Source organism: Aythya ferina, assembly GCF_964211825.1.
Source record: "Aythya ferina genome assembly, chromosome: 3".
NCBI lineage: Eukaryota > Metazoa > Chordata > Aves > Anseriformes > Anatidae > Aythya > Aythya ferina.
The window spans coordinates 59,623,292-59,643,330 of NC_140298.1; the positions used below are offsets into that span (position 1 = coordinate 59,623,292).

The window sequence follows — 20,039 nt, forward strand, 5'->3', positions numbered from 1 at the left end:
GAATTAACCCTCTTGTTATGGCATAAGGCAGATCTTTTTCACCTTCTGGTTTCTTCGGTGTCACAAATAGATTCCTTCTAACAAGGATAAAAGTTTTCCACTGCTGGTTCCCAGTATTGTGAAATGACCTTAAAATTCAAGTGCTGTCACTGTATTTTTATGAATATACTGATGGTTAATAGTAAATTTGGCTTTGGGGTAAAAGGACACAGAGGAAAGTAAGTTCATACTTCTGTTCATGATTTCTACCTTTATAAAATTCTCATCATTTTTAAAGTGCACTGGACTGTCTGAAAAGAACCTTTGCTTTGCATGGCTAACCACAGAAAAGTTTTTGTCTTTAATAAGGGCTTAGATAAATAATCCCAAATCCCAGTGGGCCTTGTTAAGGCAACATCATAAAATTTTTACACTTCCTTATGAGTTTGGGGAAAAAAAAAGTCTATGTATCAGTCTGAGCTCATGCTGACTAATGTGGCCTTAGGGAAGGGACTGTTGAAATGCATGCATATTGCCATTAGAAATGGATTTATAGACGCAATTATGATAAATCAGCATGGGTTTATTAAGTAATGATCAATTGTTTAAAAACTTACTGATTTTAGAAACCATGCAGAACCAAAATGTGCAGAACTAAAGTTTAAATGCTGTAAAGCTGGTAACTTGTTGGTTCTGTGCATTGCGTGCACCAGGAGGTATTTGTGTCACTCAGATTTAGGTAACCAGTGACCTGACTGATGAGCAGGGATAGGAGAGCTGATGGAGACGGTCCCCAGCTGGTCACCCTGCCTGGTTGTCTGAACCGCTCATCACTCATTTCCTAAATTGACATGGTTCACGGTGCAGCATCTTTAAGCAACCCAAATTTGGCAACAATTTACTTTCAGCCATATGCTCTGAACTGCAGCAGTTGAGGACTTGACTGTCAGGTGGCTCAGACATCCGTGCTGCAAAGGCCGGGCGAGCAGCTGGTACGGTAACCTCAGCAGCCAACCCAAGACCGTGACTGAAAAGCAGGCTTGGCTCAAGTGGGACAGTCGAAGTTCCTCATCGAGTCAGTGTAGGGAGAGGAGCAGTGATGTGGTGTGAACCCTGGGCAGGCAGCAAACCCCGTGAGCAAACACCAGCCCCTAGCAGCACACAGATGGAGTCTCCAATGTCCTACCCTACCGGCACTGATTTGAGGCATGTGATGAGGGCTGGAGACTAGCAACAAAGAGTAACACTTACTGAGAATTATCAACCAGGCAAGTGGCAAAGAAGATATTAAGAAAAAAAAAAAAAAAAAAAAAAGGAGAAATAAAATCAAACTGAATGCACAATGCTCTGTATAATCAGTGATCGCACAGCATTGTTCTTGCCCTGTACCTAAAACCCCGGCTTGCACAGGCACGGCATTAAAGCTCTTTGCTTAATGTTCTCATGCAGGTTATTCATACTAACTGTGCCACGCGAAGATTTGCATATGCTCCATAAACCTTAATACCCTTTTTAAGACCTATTATACCAAGCAGGAGGCCATTTCTGAAGCTGAAATGGATTTTCAGAACAATATAAAGACAAAAATGTTTTCTGGCCCCTGATTTTTAAACCTTCGGGTAAAACTAAATCATTTCCACAGTGCTGCTTATATTCCATATTGAAGTATATACAAATACCAGACACTCCAGAACATTATGCCTGAATCCAAAGAGAGAAGTTATCTTGCTGTACAAATAAAAGTTGTAATCACTGTTCACAAAAAGCTCTCAGCTTGCTGCTTTAAAGTTATTCAATTTTTTTTTTTTGCTGTACTGACTTCATAAGAGAAGCAAATTCACTATTTCACAACATAATTACAGTAACCTGCAGCCAAGTAAGGAACATCACAAGTCACAGAATCAGTTGATCCCAAGAATTCACAAACAGCACAATGTATTGGTTCCACTCATTCAATCCACATCATTGCCAAACAAAAGCTTAATTACTAAAGTCAATATTTCACATATGCCATACTTCCCCTTTACGACTGAAACTATAATTTCCCTGGAACAGTTTACTTTTATCATTTTCCTTATTCACTTATGTGATTGTAGCAAAATTTGTACGGATGTCTGCTCTACGCAGGGTAGGACACAACACTGGCATTAAAATATCAGGTGTAGCTATGGGTCAAATGTAAATAGCAATTAAATACTAAACAAATAAATTAAACCAGCAGTAAAGCACACAACTTCCTTTCCTAAAAATGAGCTTTAAAACTAACTGCAAATCTAGAGCGCATGACTTTCCACTACCCCTTTTCCCTGTCCTCAGCCAATGTGTCTTCACACAACAGCCAACTTTCCTCTGGAAGCACTCCTCCATAAATAACCTCCAATGCTTCACAAAACTGTCCCTCATTTTTAAACCTCCTCCCCTCTGAGCTAATTCCCAGGTTTTCCCTTTCAACTAGTCAGAAGCTTTCACCCTTCATTACGGCAGAGATTTATCAGTGTCTGTATAACGCACAGTTAAGTTCATGGAGCCCTCTGCAGCGCTTACGTGGTTGTCCATGGAGTCCTGCTGCAGGCACGGAGCAGAGCTGAAGGAATCATACAAGCCATCAGCTGCCCTTCTGAGATACCACCATGGGAGCTACAGAGAGCACACACACATACCTAGAGATAGCCAAATAAGTGAAAACAGATGATTTTGGCTCTTTATTTTTTGTGAGCTTTCTTAAAATTTTATGGATCAAGAGCAAATAAATCTAGTCTCAGCTTAGAAGCATGAGGAAAAGAAAAGGAAGGCATACAGCACAGTAGCTGGGTTCTAGACATGAGCAAGAGTAGCACTGGAAGTTAAAAAAAAAAAAAAAAAAGAAAAAGGATTTAAATGGAAGATTAAATCTAGGTTAAGTCAAAATTTAATTTAAGGTTGTATTTTAATTAATCAAGTCAACATTTTAGAAGAAATCCTTCACTCAGAGGGTGGTGAGGCCCTGGCACAGGCTGCCCAAAGAAGCTGTGGATGCCCCATCCCTGGAGGTGTCCAAGGCCAGGCTGGATGGGGCTTTGGACAACCTGGGCTGGTGGGAGGTGTCCCTGCCCACGGTTGGGGGTTGAGCTGGATGGGCTTTAATGTCCCTTCCAACCCAAATCATTCTGTGATTTCATGACAAAGTCAGTGCTGAAATAGGAGTTGATGTTACAGACAGAGAAAATGCAGATTTGATGAAAGGAAGTAAAGAAGGCATGCAAAGACTGATTCACAGCCACCAGAACAGTGAAAATAGAAGCTTTTGAGTAGACTAGTTCATTCAAAGAGGAGATGCAACAGCAGAAAGGAAGGCAGCTGCAGATAAACTACTACAAATCCTTTGCAAATAAAGTTAATTAGAATGGACTTCAGACATAGGAAAACACATTAAGGTGTTAAAAAAAAACAAAAACAAAAAAAAAAAAAAACACTTGATAATTAACAATCTTGTTGACTAAGAGCCAAATTGAGACTGTGGTACCAGTGTGGCTCTCAACACACATGCTAACTTCACACCCTGAAGAGAGAGCGAACAACATACAGGGAAGGTGAACTGGGAAGTCTTTTAGTAGGTCTGTGACACAGCCAGTGCACTAAACCAGGAAACATCTCCAATACAGAAAGCTCATTTATTTCCCTGCAAGAAAAAGAAACTGTCAAAGCATTCCTTTTTGCAATTTTGTCATAGAATTATGGTTTGGGTTGGAAGGGACCTTTAAGATCATACCGTTCTAGCCTCCTTGCATGGGCAGGGACACCTTCCACCAGACCAGGTTGCCCAAAGCCCCATCCATCCTGGCCTTGAACACCTCCAGGGATGGGACATCCACAGCTTCTCTGGGCAGCTTGTGCCAGTGCCTCACCACCCTGAGTGAAGAATTTCTTCCTAAAATCTAATCTAAATCTCCCCCCTTTTAGTTTAAAACCAATATCCCTTGTCCTATCACCACACACCCTGGTGAAGAGTTTTCTTCCCCATCAAAGAGCTTCTCCCCATCTTCTTATCATGCTGCATCTTAAAAGCATTTATGCTTCTTGGCAACGTTATTCCTACTGAAAGGTTTTGCAGGAACCTCACTGCTCAGATATTAGAAATCTTCCAATCTCCAGTTTAACATCTTCATAATCAACCATAACAGTATGATCTCTTCAATTCCTTCTGAAGGCAATCAATGAACATTTAGAGTTATCTGGTACCCATTGCTACATTACTTTCAGCAATTTGCTGAGTAAAGACTTGCATCATACATAATTGGCGATACCAGGAAGTCACCAGGATAATTGTGTTATACAGAATGGCCCTATGCATAAAGAAAAGCTGCAGAGGTGCTAGAAGGGTCTGCAAAATTTCTATGTTGGGGGGCAAAAACAGCTTCTCAGCAACTGATTTCCTTTTACAGAAGCCAGTGAGAGCTTCAGCACTTTCAGAAAGAATAAAATACCGTCTCTAATAAAACAATCTCTCAACTCAAACAGGTGTTTGCATTTCTTAATCATCATGAAATGCTTCAAAACTTAGAGGCCTTAATAATATTAATGACATGCAGCCCCTGCTGTTTGAAATACAACAGAAATAATATGTTGGAAACAGGAAGTCTCAAAGGACAACTTTTTAGGTATGGCTACAACCAGTAAAGCTCACTTGTTAATGGTATTAAATGCAAAATGCACTGAATCATTAAACATCTGATGGATCTTCTTAGAACAATGTTTCAGTCTTGTTTTCAGAAGATGATTCTTTACATTACCAGCACTAATTCCAGCTGGTCAAAACAACTGTGGATTCTTTTTCTTTCTTTCCAATTAAAAAAATATTCCCCAACTTCTGGAGGAAGTTCAACATCTGGAAACAAATAGTGTAAAAATACATAGAAACATTTCAGCAGTTTTCTATGCATTTGTTCCCATCACAAAATATCAACTGTGGACCAAGAGGAGGAAATACAATATATTGCTGAGCCTTACTGCTTTATAAGGAACACAGGACAGTTGGGAAGCTAGCAAGAAAGGGAAAAAAAAAGTGCATACGAAAGTGCAACTACAACGCCTGACACCTCATCAACATCTCCATATTGACATAAAACAATTGGGGGTCAGGGAAGTGTCAGAAAAATCAGCTTCCACCAGGAAAAGAAAAAATGTGCTTAGGTTAGAAAACGACTTCTACCAACTCTGCTGTTGTAGCCTCGATCAATATCAACTGAACTGACCAGTAGGAGCTTAAAAGCCCAAGCTGGAGCATTGGAGGTAGGGGCACGTGGGTCAAACAAATGCCCACAGTCATTCCCAGCAGAGCTCTCTTCAACAAGACACTGCACAATTTTGCTGTCCCCAGGAAAACCAGCAAGATCAGGATCCACAGGAGCACTCCAGTGATTGCTGTACTGCTGTCTCCAGGAGTACAGGTGACTCCATAAAATCTATTCATATCACTGTGAGGTAAAGAAGAAGTTTGAAGGCTTAGCAAGTATTCTGGTAGTGCATACATGCTGGGAAGAATGTAGACCAAACGCAACACTCTTTTAACCACACACAGAGGGGAAATGGGCACAATCTATCCTACAGCTGACTTCTGGGTAGATCTAACAGTCCTGCCTTCAGCAATTATTTGACTGAAATTCAGCAATGTACTTGTCTGAAAATCTAAAATTCTGCAACAATTTTATTCCCTGGAACAATACCTTCCACCTTTCCAGCCAGATCTCCTCCCCTTCTGCCTTGCACAGTCATATCCACAAAGGCATCAATTATTATGCCTATTAGTCATACAAGTTATTTCATTTATAGCTTAAGGCCAGTATTCAGAGGACCCAGCAAGAGAACTGCTTGCTCTGTTTATCCTCGATGCTACAGCATTCAAAATAAGCATCCAGCAGCAATATCCTATTGTTAGCACACAGACATTCAGCAAACAAACGGAAATATCCTCAACAACTTCACAAATTAGCCTTCCATGGTCTCGAGTCATATGCTCCCAATTTGCTTGTGCCTTACTGATATATAAAGTATTGCAAGTAAAATTAGCAGCCTAAATCATTTCATTAATCTAAGTATTGTTAGTTTACACAGCCTGTCATGGAGAAATACAATAGAGACAACAAATGCTAATTAATTTAAAACAGCTCAAGGCTCTAGAATTCAGAAAACCAAGTTTTGAGGTTTAAGCAGTTCTTGTCAGCAATCTGCCTAAAAGACTTTTGTAAGTTGCTTTCCCCAACCCCCCCCCCCACTCTTTGCTAATTATAGGATTCCTTCCTGCTCAAATAGATCCTGTCATTTAAAAGGAATCATAGGAGTTGAGTATTTACAGTTTTCAAGTAAACCCAACAGTCTTTAGAAGTCTATCAGAAGCAAATTCTATGCACCTAAGTGAAAAGCTGCTATAGTTCAACCTACAATTACAACAATATCCTCAGTGTATCATGACTATGACATTTTGGCTATCCAGCTTTCAAAAAAGCAGTGTTAAAGCAAAATGAATATAACAGAGAGATACATGCCTTGTAGTAGGACTTGCATAGATATGACATTGCTGACCCTCCAGCAAACTGGTCAGTAAATCTAAATATAATTATCAAGAATGCTGCATGATGTAGTACCAGGATAAAGTCTAGGTTCTCCATGTCTCTTTTGCCAGTATGAATACAGAATTTTGTTCACCAAATCCCCCAATACTAGATCTAGAGGAAACTTAATTAAAACGGTAGTAGATCAGTTTAAAACAGACTGAAAGAATATTTTTACAGCTGTACTGAGCTTCAGGAACTTGCTATTCTAAAGGACTGTGGAGGCAGACAGCACCAGTAAGGTCAAGAAGTGTTTACACAGAAGATGGTCAAAAGATGCTTGGGATAGTACTAGAGGAAATAGGCAGGACTGTATCCTCTTAACATCCTTAATGAGATAACTACATAAACTGAGTAGTAAAAGGCAACTCATGTGCTCCTGTAAGTAACACGTCATGATCTCAGTGAGAGGATAGTGGGCTAGTTGGAACACTGATTTGGCCCAGCACGGAATTTCTTATATTCTTATGTTCCTATAAAAGCTGAATTAACTACCTGACTGTTTCAGCCTATAAATTTTAAATTCGTTTTAGACAGTCTTGCTGCTTTTAATTCTCACTTTTTCCCAATCCAATTCATCATTTCTCTCACGCATATTCTGATATTACCAGAAGATCTGAGCAACTGTAATGCGAACGACAGAGACATGGGAACCACCGAAGTTGTGCTTTACTAATCAGTGTTTCACTAATAAATATGAAGAATAAGGAAGATGATACATAAGACTGAATTGCATTTTTGCTTTATCATATTGCTGAATGACAAATCCTGATTTCAAAAGCATATTAAATGTGATAGGAAATCTTGACAGCATATTTATCTTTTTCTCTAAAAAATTAGAAGCCAAGAAATAAATCAGCAGTTGTACTTGCATTCAATTTCTTAGTTGCACATTACCAGTTACTGTGTATATGGTATGTAACACTTCTAATGCACCGTAAAACAGCAGTACCTTTCAAGACGCGTAGACAGAGAAGCATTTTTTATGCTACACAAGGCAAAAAAAAAAAATATCTGGATTAGGACTGCATTTTTATTATTTAAAAAAGTCAGAGCCCCATCTCCTTTGACTTCAGTGCTAAATTTCAAAAACTGAGCAAAAAGGCACCATAAGCAACAAGCCCAACTGGAATGATAACATGAGCAAAATCTGAGCCAAAATATAGACCTCCTTTGCTAGGCAAAGTTCTCATTCCAACATTTTTTTCTCTAATTCGGTTAGTACTTCTAAGACTATTTATAATTGGAAAGATTAGATACCAAAAATATGACAGCTCCAGAGAGCTGGGAAGATATATGCGTGTTTAGGAACAAGAATAAAGTTCTTCAGTAACAACCATAAAAGGATGTTGTACATGGCAGGTCTAGTTTCAACAAGCAAGAGTCTGGATGTTCCTGCTGAAAACTATACTTACAAAGTTGCATGCATCTTTTTCTAGAGGTTGGAAAGGATGTTACCAGTATTGAAGAACAGTTCTTTTCAAGAGTAATCTCTAGCTAAAAAAATAAATAAATAAATAGCATTTCAAGTTCAGTGGGCTATATAGCTCCCCCATGTCTCTCCCAAACTCAGAGGAGTATTTTTCTTTCCTGCCTGCCCCAAATCCCTTGACTGGCATCAGACTGTGTCTTTCAAAAAGCTTTGCCTGTCTGCTCTGGTCAGCTCTTTCAGCCAGCCCATCTGTGGTGTCAGTTCTCTTGATACCACTAAAGAATCCATGAAGGGACAGGAAAAAAAATAAAAGATTATCTGAAATAAAACAGATCCTTTACAGTCCATTTACAGTCACACCCACTCATTTAATCATTCCAGAGATAGCACAACAAGCTTCTTAAACTACAAAACTCACTGTAAGGAAACCACAGAACAGTGGAAAATTGGTCACTCCTCAGTTAGTCAAGTCTCGGTCTGTGTGCTCACTGCGTATTTTCTACAAGCAAGAGATACTGAAATACTAGGAAAAGGCATTCTATTGCAGACATACAAGAATCAGTGATATACTATAGCATTAAAGAAATTTCAGACAATTTTAGGACAGCTTGATACTTTTATGAGAGGTGAATTACTGTAGAATCGTATACAGAATGAGCCGTTCTTGGGACAACTTGACGTTCTGCAATCCATCAGTAACCGAGCTTCATAAACCTCTCACTGTACATGGACACTGATGTAATCATAGAACTCTAATAAAAGCACTGACACTCCAAAAAAAAAAAAAAAAATGTTTTGAGCCACAAACTCTTTTTTTTTTTTTCTACCTTAATCTATCCCTTTACAACTAATAAAAAACACATGAACAATTTCTGGAAGTTGCTTTTCAGCTTTCATTATCTCAAATGATAAGCAGCAAATTCTTACCTAGGAGGAGGCTTCTGCAAAAGCTGTAAACTGTTGAGAGAGACTCTAGATACATGTGCGAAATAAAAGCTATCAATATTTTTTGACAAACAAAGCTTTGCCTAGCACGCTAGGGATAAGTATGATTTCCTCTACCTGTACCTTCCCAAATATTTTCTGAGATGAACTCCCAGTCAAATTGCTGTGTGACCTTATTTTCAATGTTCTTCATGCATTTTTACAACACTCACGCTTCAGCAGTATTTAACATTATCACTCCCAGCAGTCAAGGTTGTTTGTATAACATGTTATTTGCCGAGAACCTGTTACTTGAAAGGAAGACCTCTCCTGTCTGCACAGCAGATATGTAGGTGGAGAAAAGGAGCCTTGCTGAGAGAGAGTGGCAGGCGCCAATAAATATTGCAGTAAGAACAGAGCTGAAAATGCATGGGGCATCCTTCACCAAGGAATGACAGCACACTAGTCCTCTGCATATAGTTCCAACTAATTTGCTGCAGGACTGCTCATAAAGATCCCGTAACTGCCGTGAACCTAGCTGCAGGCAGATCTACCCCAGACTCATGCTATCATGCACAGGACACACATGTTTCTAGCGCTGTTTAATAGCTGAAGTAAGATGCAAAGGCTGCATCAATACAGCACTTCAAAGGCAACCCTCAAAGATCAGTGGAATAGGGCTCTGCGAGGAGAAACGCCAAGAGCCACACTATAAATAGCGTGTCTGGATATACCTAACCATGTCTTAACTTCACAGTGCCTTATGAGCTGCTGAATGTCCTTAAGTGACACAATCTAACATACCGAGCTGGTTGGAAAAAAGTACCTGGAGCCAAACTGTTAATAATTAACTCCCAAGGCTCCACAGGTGTCCCTGGTCCTGTTCGATTTTATATCTCAGACACTATCCTAGAGATGCTTCTTTCATTCACAGACAACACAAAGCTCAGAACGATGTTGTAGTCCCTTGAAGCAGACTATAGGCTCCAAAACCTTGGCAGTATTTCAAAGGCATGTGTGTATGCAGAAACAAGCAAATGAAGTATTATTATTGGAATGTGGTGTCTAAAACACCTATGAAACTTGCACTATTCAAGAAATCAGATGTTTTGTTCAGAATTCTTGAAATAAATAATTGAGAACTAAACATAAACACACTGCATTAAGTAGGTTGCACTGTTTCTTGGCATTTTTTTCCTCTGATGTGTTTACACTGCTGTTCGATACAGAAAGACCTTACCCTCATTGCACATACAGGCACCACTCCAAGTCAACTGATAAATGAGTTAGTGGAATCAGATTCAAGCACTTATGTCCTTTTCATTGTGCTCTACTAGAAAAATAAGACTGGGAAAACAATACTAAAGCAACAGTAACTTTGGTTTCTGCACCTCAGAAGGAAAAAATACAAAGCCATATACCAACCAATATCAAACCAGAACCACCAGCTCTCCTCTCCCCACAACATACATATGAAAGAGTTTTTCTAGAGAATTAGAGGAAACTAGAGATGCACATCATATCAGTTTTAAAACAAACAAACAAAAAACAAAAAAATAAAAGAGGGTTTGAATATTTTTGCTCTTTTGCCCAAATCCTTTATTTCTGTAAGAGCAGATTTGGGAGCTGTGATCACCTCACAGAAAAAAATAAAAAGAAATAAATAAAACTAAACCTTCCCTCATTTTCAACTGTGCGCAGGTCCAAGTCTTTTTTTCTTTTTTTTTTTTTTTTTAATAATTGGTCCACCTAACACTCTAATATATTAGAGTCACATAAAAATCCACATCCACCACGTATTTTAAATATTTACTTAGTTTTATGCTTCAGTTTACTTCTACACAACATAGCAGTACCACAACAGCAACATATCAGACAAAAAATATTTAATTAAGCCTGCAGACATTAAAATCAATACTGTGCAAATGAAAATACATTGCTGCTAACTCATATGAACCAGTGCCGTTCAGCTGCATACCCACATCTAACGTGACAGTTAAATACATCCTTTTGAGTTAACATTACAGGAAATAAAACAGCAGTTTTAATCACACTATTTAATTTAGATACACTTTTTTACTGTGTTCAGATTCAAAACCCATATTTTCTTCATTCCCAGTAACTTTTAACCTTAGACAGTTACACTAAAAGTAAAGTTCAACTTCCCTAGACAGTCAGTGTAAGCTGAGAAAACTATCTTGGAAAGAACTGTTTTCCACAGAGGAAACTTGAAGTAGTTACCTAGTCATCTGCTCTAGGCAACATGCTCTGTGGTTTCTGCTTGAGCACAGGGCTGGACCAGATGACCTCCAGAGGTCCCTGCTGACCTCAACCATCCTATTATTCTGTGATCTAAAAGCTACAGGCAATTGCAACACTGAAGTAGACCGAATCCAACAAAATAAATCCTTTGTATTTATTTATTTATTTTAAACCTTCACGCACTGGTTATACAACTGAAAACTGCCCAAATTTTGTCCTTCATAAAGCACTGTGGGCTACCACTCGCAGTGCAAAATGTGCTACAGCACTAAACAAGAGGGTTCCTGCTCCAGCACATGATCTTAGGTAAAAGGATGAATTCACATAGTTCATAACAACTTGTACATAAACTTGTATGGACATCTGCAGATTTCTTCTGCCTTTTAAAACACTTAACTAGAGCAGTTACCACAAAAAGATGACATCATGAACAGGGAACCTGATGTTCTTATGCTTACTTTTAAAAAAACAAGAAAAAAAGTTAACATGAATTGAAGAGTTTAATCAGGAGAAATATTAAGAATGGAGCAAGTTTGCAAATATTTTGTCAATAGACCAAGCTCTAAGTACACCATGAGTTAATATGGGGAAAAATGAATAAATAAAAAAGCACGTTACTCCTCTGTGTAAGGGAAACAACTTCTATTTGTGTCATCTTCCAAATTATCAATATGCCTGCAAGTACAACATAACTCTTTTGCCTGTGTGTTAAAATTTTTGTACCAAAATTTAACCACCAGATTCTCTTTGGCTAAATCTGTTATTTCTCTGGCATTTTGTTTCAAAAAATAAATAAATGTATGCGTTCAGAAGGTATGTACACCTGTGTGATTAATAGATTGTCCAAAGAACTTCAAAGAAATATTGCTCACCTAAAAAGCAAAACGAAACAAAGATTAGGACCTGAGGCCAGAAAAGGCTATACTTACTCTTTATTCCTGCTCTTAATGCATGGCTGGTAAAGAACTTTGACAGCATTCCACGTCCCCACTGCTCCAGAGTTAGGCAGGAAAGTATCTCCAAACAGCGTAAAAACACTGTGGGAGGAGGAACTTCCTAAAGACTCCACCAGCAATGTGTCAGAATTTAAAAGCCATATCTGTAAATGAAGAAATAATTTATTTTACTTAGGATCAGAGTAAAGGAAGAAATTGAAATTGATGTCATCCTAACTCTGATGTGCCATGAACAGCTGATATGAAAGCCACATTCTGACAGTTCCTAAGAAAGCGTTAACAAACATGCTGACATTTTACTTTCACTATTACTTATCACAGCCTGCTCAGCCTCTGGAGAAGAAAAACAGGAGTTAATAAAACCGACGCCTGATACATCACAGTCACTAATAAGATTTATTTATTTATTTTAAGGAATTAGTAGAGCATATGGTGTTGAATGACTGAGTGCTTAAGACAGGAAATTGAAAGGCTGCCCACTGGAAGTGCCAACAAGTAAGGATTTTTAGAAAACATATAGTTATGACCAGGTAGGACTAAGACATGCAAAGAAAAAGATAGCAATTAATGTGGTCTAAAAGTAAAGCTGGAATGTACAGAAGGCTGTAACAGAGCCTCACCTGGAAAATAAAATTTAATGAAATATGATCAGGGGAGTGGTGTTCTTCACCAGTAGTTGCTCACAGCAGTTCATGGGAAATTTACTGGGGAGAATTTTGAGAAATCTGAACTATTTGCATCACTTTATTGATTTCATCTAACATTTGTGTGATTGTGTATTAGTGTTCCAAGCTGGATTCAGGGCTTTGATGCTAAGCACTGCGCAAAAAAAGTCAGGCTTCTCCTTTATTCATAGCCCAGAGTAGCGAAGTGATCTGAGTTACCAATGGAAATTAATTTTTACAAGTCCTGAGCCAATATAAAATGCTTGTGTATGAAATATTTATCACAGAAAACAGATTTTACGCAGTGCTGCTCACTAGACCATAATCTTTTGTTTCTCGTGACCTAATCAACTTCAAGTAAAACAAGTTGCCTGATGCCAGGTAACAGACATATGACATTCCCCATGAAGGGAAAAAGCCACCGTTTAACAGGACACACAGTACATGTCATACATGTCACAGTTTATCAGAGCCCAAGGCTCAGCACAGCACAGTGAAAGCTCTGTGAACAAGGAAAGAGATGTAGAGATAAAGATGTTTTGGAGGGAATAACCACTTGAGCATATGCACCCGAACAATGACAAGCAACTGCACTTAGCTTAGCAAGTGGCTGTTTTGATTTTGTTCTGGTAATTCACAGAACACATTCACAGCCTGAACAGCAAAATGTACCTCACTAGCTAGGGCCATTACACACGGTGCTTTAAGCTGAGTGTTGAAGATGTGTTGGAAAAAATGTTGATGAAACAGACATGTCCTATACACATGGGTCAGTACCACCACCTCACTTAGCTTTAATTAAACCAAGTTCCTTAATTTTGAAATTGTTAACAGCTTCCTTTGAAGGAGCCTCCTGGGATGCTTTTCAGAAGGTGACTGTCCTTAAAACGAGTCTAGGGAACAATGTAGTTACAGCTGTCAAAATTTTTCTGTAGCTTGCTTTAGAGAAAGCAATTAATCCATTTAATTGTATTCAAGCCATCCGATTTTGTATGTATGAAGTCATCCTGAAAGTACTTCCCATATCACAAGTGTTGATATGTAACTTTTGACAGTAGCATTCTAACGCTTGTTCGGAGTATGTCCTTGTCTGAACTGCAGTCTAACAGACCTTTATTAGTAATTTAGGTACTCGTTATCTCACATCTTGATTGCTTCAATGACCTCTTCTCCAGACTTGGCAAATACAAACTTGTTCTGCTCAGGCCCTCTAAGACATGGTCCATGAATCTGTGTCTGACAGACAGGTCTTTCAATTTTGTCATATTTATTTTCTTGGATTATCTTCCCACTCCTTTCCCTCTCACTGCTGAATTTGACTCCAAAAAACAACTTTGATTCATTACTGAAAGACAGGAGTTAGTATTTAGCTACTCCAAACTTTACCACAACATTTTACATTTTGTGCCTATACGTGGTTAAAAGAAAATATCTCTGGATATACCAAGTACTAAAGTAATTCCAGACTCAAATTCCCATCCATCTTAGAAGTTTGAGGAATTATCTGTTATTAGCTAAATATAAACCTTAACCAAGTTTAACAGCATTAGAACATCATGTATAATTGGCTATTATTTTTTGCTCTTCACTTTGCAATGTAATTTAATGACTACATTAGTAGTTCTTGCTGACCTAAGAAAGTATTTGTGAAAGATGCTAGAAAAGTTGATGAACTTGTAGTGATTACAGATAAGAAACACTGGAGCAAGAAAAATGAGATATATACTACAAAGTCAAAATTAAAGCTTTTTATATTTTTCTGAGTAGAAAACATTGTTATTTCTGTGTGTCCTGATTTTTGGCTGGGACAGAGTACCTGTTTTGCTGCTGTGTTTTGGATTTAGGATGAAAATAATGCTGATAACACACCAATGTTTTAATTGCTGCAGAGCAGTGCTTGCACAGAGCCAAGAATTTTCCTGCTCCTTGTGCTGCCCCACCAGCGAGGAGGCTGGGGGTGCACCAGGAGCTGTGAGGGGACACGGCCAGGGCAGGGGGCCCAGGCTGGCCAAAAGGATGGCCCACACCTGGTGGTGTCCTGCTCAGCAGCAAAAGCTGGGGGAAAGAAGGAGTGGTGGAGCACTTGTGTTGGAGTGATGGCATTTGTTTTCCCAAGAAACCATTACCCGTGATGAACCCTGCTTTCCTGGAAGTGGCTGAACATGTGCTGGCCACTGGGAAGTATTAAACAGGTTCCCTATTTTGCCTTGCTTGTGAACACAGCTTTTGCTTTACCTCCAAACTGCCTTTATCTCAACCAACGAGCTTTCTCACCTGTAGCTTTCTGATTTCTCTTCCCCAAGCCACTAGGGGAGAGTGAGCAAGCTGCTGGATAGAGCATAGCTGCCTGCCAGAGTTAAACCACAACACTGTGCTGTTTGTGGTTCATCTGCAGTATTTTCACTACTCTACACATCAGAAAGTTTCTGCATGTACATTTGCTTACATTTGAAGAAAAAAAAAAAAAAAAAAAAAAAAAAAAAAAAAAAAGGAAAGCTTCTTATATGAACTGAACTGTCCAGAACTACTTCAACACAAGAAATTGAATTAATTCTTCTTCACACATACAATCATGAACAGCATAAATAACGTGTTTTATGAGATGAAATTCATACGTTAATTTTTTTTTAAGATAAAAAACCTACCAGAATATAGATCTTTCCATCATCCCCTTTTATGGTGAATCTAAATGTGCTTTTAGCAGATGACAATTCCATAAGACACTGAGCAACCATGCTCTGTACAAACTGAGACCTGTTTAAGAATTAAGCACATATTATTTGTTTTAATAACAACTACATTGTCGAAGTCATTCATACCAATGCAGTGCAAGTATATGAGAAACTCCATATTGTAAATTCCACCACATCCCGTAATCACTTTTTATAGAGAAATGTAGCTTCTTTATCTTTGTCTCTCCCCCAGCCAGAGCACTTATTTCCTGCAACACAATCTTTTAATAGATTTTTTTAAACAGATCAGCAGACTAAATTGCTCCAAATCCTTTACTTTGACTGACAACAAATGTCAAATGCTGAGTAAAAGCTTTTCCCTATTATATCTTACACATGCAAACACAGCAAAGTTCAGAACAATGCACATATTTTGAATATAATTCACAAAAGACCCGTGACTAATGCATAATAGAAGACAGCTAGATCAAATTCTGTACCATCTTAGTCTTAACTTCAAATTGAATTACTTGAAAATTCAAAAACCCCACAATTAAACACTGCAAGTTTTACTTAACTTTATGTCATGTAGCCTTCCATTTCCATAACTTGACACCACATGCCATGAAAACTTAAAATGCTTGTTTTTTTTTTTTTTTTTTTTTTTTTAACTATTTATTTTGGATTATTGTCAGAATAGAGGGACACTGCAACAAACTGTGTACAATCTCTCTTGATGTTATAAACATTCAAACAGAAAAACAATTATATGAGTGAATACAGGCCGCAGTATCTTTCAAATGCTTAAGTCTGTGAATATGTAAAACTTGATAGCACTTCTTTATTATACTTAATTAGTGAATTAACTGAATTTTCCTACATTTCTAGCATCCTTTCCAAAATGTAAAGCTAAGCAAGTTGTCTGATTTTTTTTTTACCTTGGTATTGTGCTGAAACTTTCCTCCGATGGTTGTACAATCACCTCTGTGACATAGTATTTAATAGTATCTGAAACGACAAACACGTTTAAGTACAACAGAAAAACAAACTTTTTAAAATTAAGCTGTAAATCACTGTATCACTATACTATAATTTTTCGTTCAGCATTCAATTAAGAGGTTCAGCAGGTGATCAAATTCCTGCTTTGGTATGTGGGAGGAGAAGCAACCATGAACAGAAAACATACATTACACCAAAAGAAAACTGCTCTGAGCTAATTACATGATCAGCAATTCGTCATTCATATTGATTCCTGTTTAACACTAGGAACAATCAACTTGAAACAAAGTAAGCAACAGCCAAACCACTTGGACTGAAATGTTTTATGTAATAATGCTTGCTGGTGCCAATTAACTCTTGCCCAGTATGCACTGCTACGAAGCCAAACCTGAAAGATGAATTGAAAGAACTTTCCTAAAGTACTGAGATCAGCATAGCTTACGTAAGTATTTTAGTACCCTCTGCTGCTCAGTAATGCTGCAGTGAATCACAAGAGACAGTTTTAATAACACACAGCACACACAAGGGAATAATTTTCTTCTTTGCTCAAAGAGTAGAATAGAACCTCTTCCCCAAAATTGCACTAACTTAACAGTAATATACAAACCATACATTCCAAATTTCAATGCAAGTGTTCCCCAAAAGCTCCACTAAGACATCCTTTTAGTACTAAATGGAAGAGGTTCAGAATTTAGTTCAGAATTTAACCTTCATCGATAAAGTCGGGTCAAAGATTATCACACTGAAGCTCTGGGTCCAGGCTAAAACACCGCCTAACCAGAGAGCAAGCAGAACAGGTCAAGTATGCAGAATAATAAATTCATTCCACTAAGCCTTAACATGTGAACATCAAAAAAGGATTCATCAATTCCATAAATTTTAAGGGTAAAGGGGATTGACCTATTTGACCTCTGTCTGCACACACCATTAAAACCGGATGAAAGCAAGCTTTTCAGAAAGACACTTAATCCTATTACACAGATTCCAAAGGCTTGGCAGTCCCACCCCTTGTCCAGATAAGTATTATACTTTTTTAATTATCCTCACTGTTAGGAAATTATATGTTACCTCAAAGCTTAACACTAGTCTGCTCCATGCTGTGCCTAGATCTAAGAGACAGGAGAAAAAGAAGCCAGGCCGGTCATACTAGCTCTCCAGCTATTATCTTGAGCAAGGAATTGGTTCCGTTGCTGAATGGGCTTTGGAAATTGAGGGGATGTTTGCTTGCAGAGAGGTAGAAGGTAGGAATTCCCCCCAAAAAAAAAAAAGCCTACGAGCATGTAGCAATAGTTGGGTGATCTGGGCAAAGCCAGGGCTGGCTTCCACAGCTACACCATCTCAATCCAGTTTCATCTGCAAGGCACTGATATCTTTGCTTATAAGAAAGCACCAAAGCATGACAGTCAAACCTGCTCTCTAGTCTCTTCTCATAGAAATGCTTCTGTCTAGATTTCACTATACATCTCTGATTAATTTGTGCCTGTTCTTTGAACTCTCTGTAAATTTCCTAAACTACCAATGAAACATGCTCGAAACAACTGACAAGCTATCTAACTTCAGCAATGCACAAAGTCCAGGACAATTCCTTTGCATGTCTACATGCTATTTCCCTTTTCCCATTTCCTGCAATCACATCAACTACTGGTTGCTAAAGGCTTAGGTGAAGGCATTTATTCACGACAATCCGTAAAGCTCTTTTCCAGCCCCTGTTTTTGCAGTATTACAGTTTGCTTTGTGGGGTTTCCAACACATTACCTTAAAAGTGGTTTTCTTAAAGCCTGTACTTTTTAGATCTCTGTACAGGATAATCGGAACCTTCTGTAACCGTCTTCTGTCGCCCTCCTGACTTATTTCTGAAACAGGCTTTGCATTTTCTTTAGTTTTTATATTCTCTGAACTGAGCTGGACTCACACTGTTGCAGTAGAGCAGACAATGAAAGAAAGAACCCTGCTAGTAACAGCCTTATCATTGCTTCTCTCCTGTTAATAACTGCATTTTAAAGACCATCAGAGACTTATCTTTAGACTACTTCAGGTAAGCCCTAATAACTCAATATAATGACAGCTTTTAAACCAATAATCTCATAATTTCATCATTAGTTGATGAGAAATATTACATGTTTCTTTGATAAGATTTCCTTTCCATGAAACCAGACTGGCTGTTAGTAATGGTATCTTTAGCTTCTAGTTCTTTGCTGACCAAGTTCTGAATTAACCTTCCCATTATTCAGTGGGAACGATAGCAAAATAAACAACCTGTAACTTTTGAGGTCTCCTTTATTACTGGGTTTCCTAATAAACTGGAATCTTTCTTCCTGTCTTCCAAAGCTTTGCAACTAATATGCCAGAGAAACTAGGATGAGGAAAATCTCCATGGTAAATCATTTTCAAGGTCTAACAGTGAAAGCAATCTCATCTATTCCAGAAGAGAATAACACAAACACACAGGAATCAGCCCTGCATTTTTCTGTTAAACTGTTTTTCTCCAGTGCTTTTAACCTTCAGTGCTCATTGGCTGAAGCAGTCAAGTCCAGTTTAGTCTGTACATGCCATACCTGATGATATTGTTTCTCCCAGCATGGTCTTGCAGCGCTTACAAAATACTCTGGTATTTTCTTTTGATTTCTGTAGGATAAAGAAATGTCATTTAAATGTTGCTCAGTTATTCTGAAAAAGGAACGAAAAAGAAACTTTAACATACTCTCCAGAGTATATAGTTTACATTGTACTTTAGTTTGCTATCTTTAAATTTACGTATACAAAGATGTGCATTGACTATTACAGCCTTCTACATGCTTGCAAGTTTCACATTAATCTTAAAATCTGGCAATATTACTGATCACACAGCACAGCCTTTAATAGATAACAGGAGAATCTCATAATACCAAGTGACAAAGTGATGAAGTAAATTCAACTTTGATAAGGGCAAAATAATGCATACAAGAAATATTGCTAAATATATACACAAAATATTATGCTGTAATGTGACTAACACCACTCAGGAAAAAGTTCTAGTCACTGTGGACAGGTTTATAGGAATCCCACTTCAGCAAAAAGCAGAAAAGGTCCCCAGAGTATGCAGAGTTACTAGGAAAGAATTAAAGAACATAACATACGATATTCCAGAAAGGTGTGATGGATTCACTTCTCAAACAATCCCTCTCCTTCAATTCAAGTCAAAAATGTACTGAAAACAATTAATTGTAAGAAGTACAGAACAGTTCCCATATGTGGGCTGAATGCACATAATAGGAGAAAGCATGAAAGGCAGAAAACTGAGTGTCATCACTGAGATGTATAAAGCCACAAACATTGAGGAAAAGCTGAACAGTGGAAAGTTATCTAATAGTCATTAACTCATGTTGTGAAATTATAATCTGGTTTGAATCAAACAATAAGAAGGGACAAGGCACAATAAGGCACAACATAGCTCAGTCCTCACCACAGGAAAATATTTTTTATGCTACAAGTATACATATGTTCAAAAAAAGTCTTCAAAAACTCTGAGAACAATATTCATCAAGAATACAAAAATACAAAAATCATGGATAATAACACCTCAT

At 38.1% G+C, this 20,039-nt stretch overlaps 1 protein-coding gene across 1 annotated transcript in view; it reads right to left on the reverse strand.

The window, feature by feature from the left end:
* The window catches only part of UBE3D (ubiquitin protein ligase E3D), an 81,773-nt gene that overhangs the window by 48,964 nt on the left and 12,770 nt on the right, over nucleotides 1–20,039 (reverse strand). Inside the window, exons 5-8 of the mRNA XM_084515636.1 lie at nucleotides 19,032–19,101; nucleotides 16,416–16,485; nucleotides 15,451–15,559; nucleotides 12,114–12,283 (exon numbers count right to left, since the gene is read on the reverse strand). Of these exons, the coding sequence (XP_084371762.1) occupies nucleotides 12,114–12,283; nucleotides 15,451–15,559; nucleotides 16,416–16,485; nucleotides 19,032–19,101 (419 nt within the window). The remainder of the gene's footprint in view (nucleotides 1–12,113; nucleotides 12,284–15,450; nucleotides 15,560–16,415; nucleotides 16,486–19,031; nucleotides 19,102–20,039) is intronic.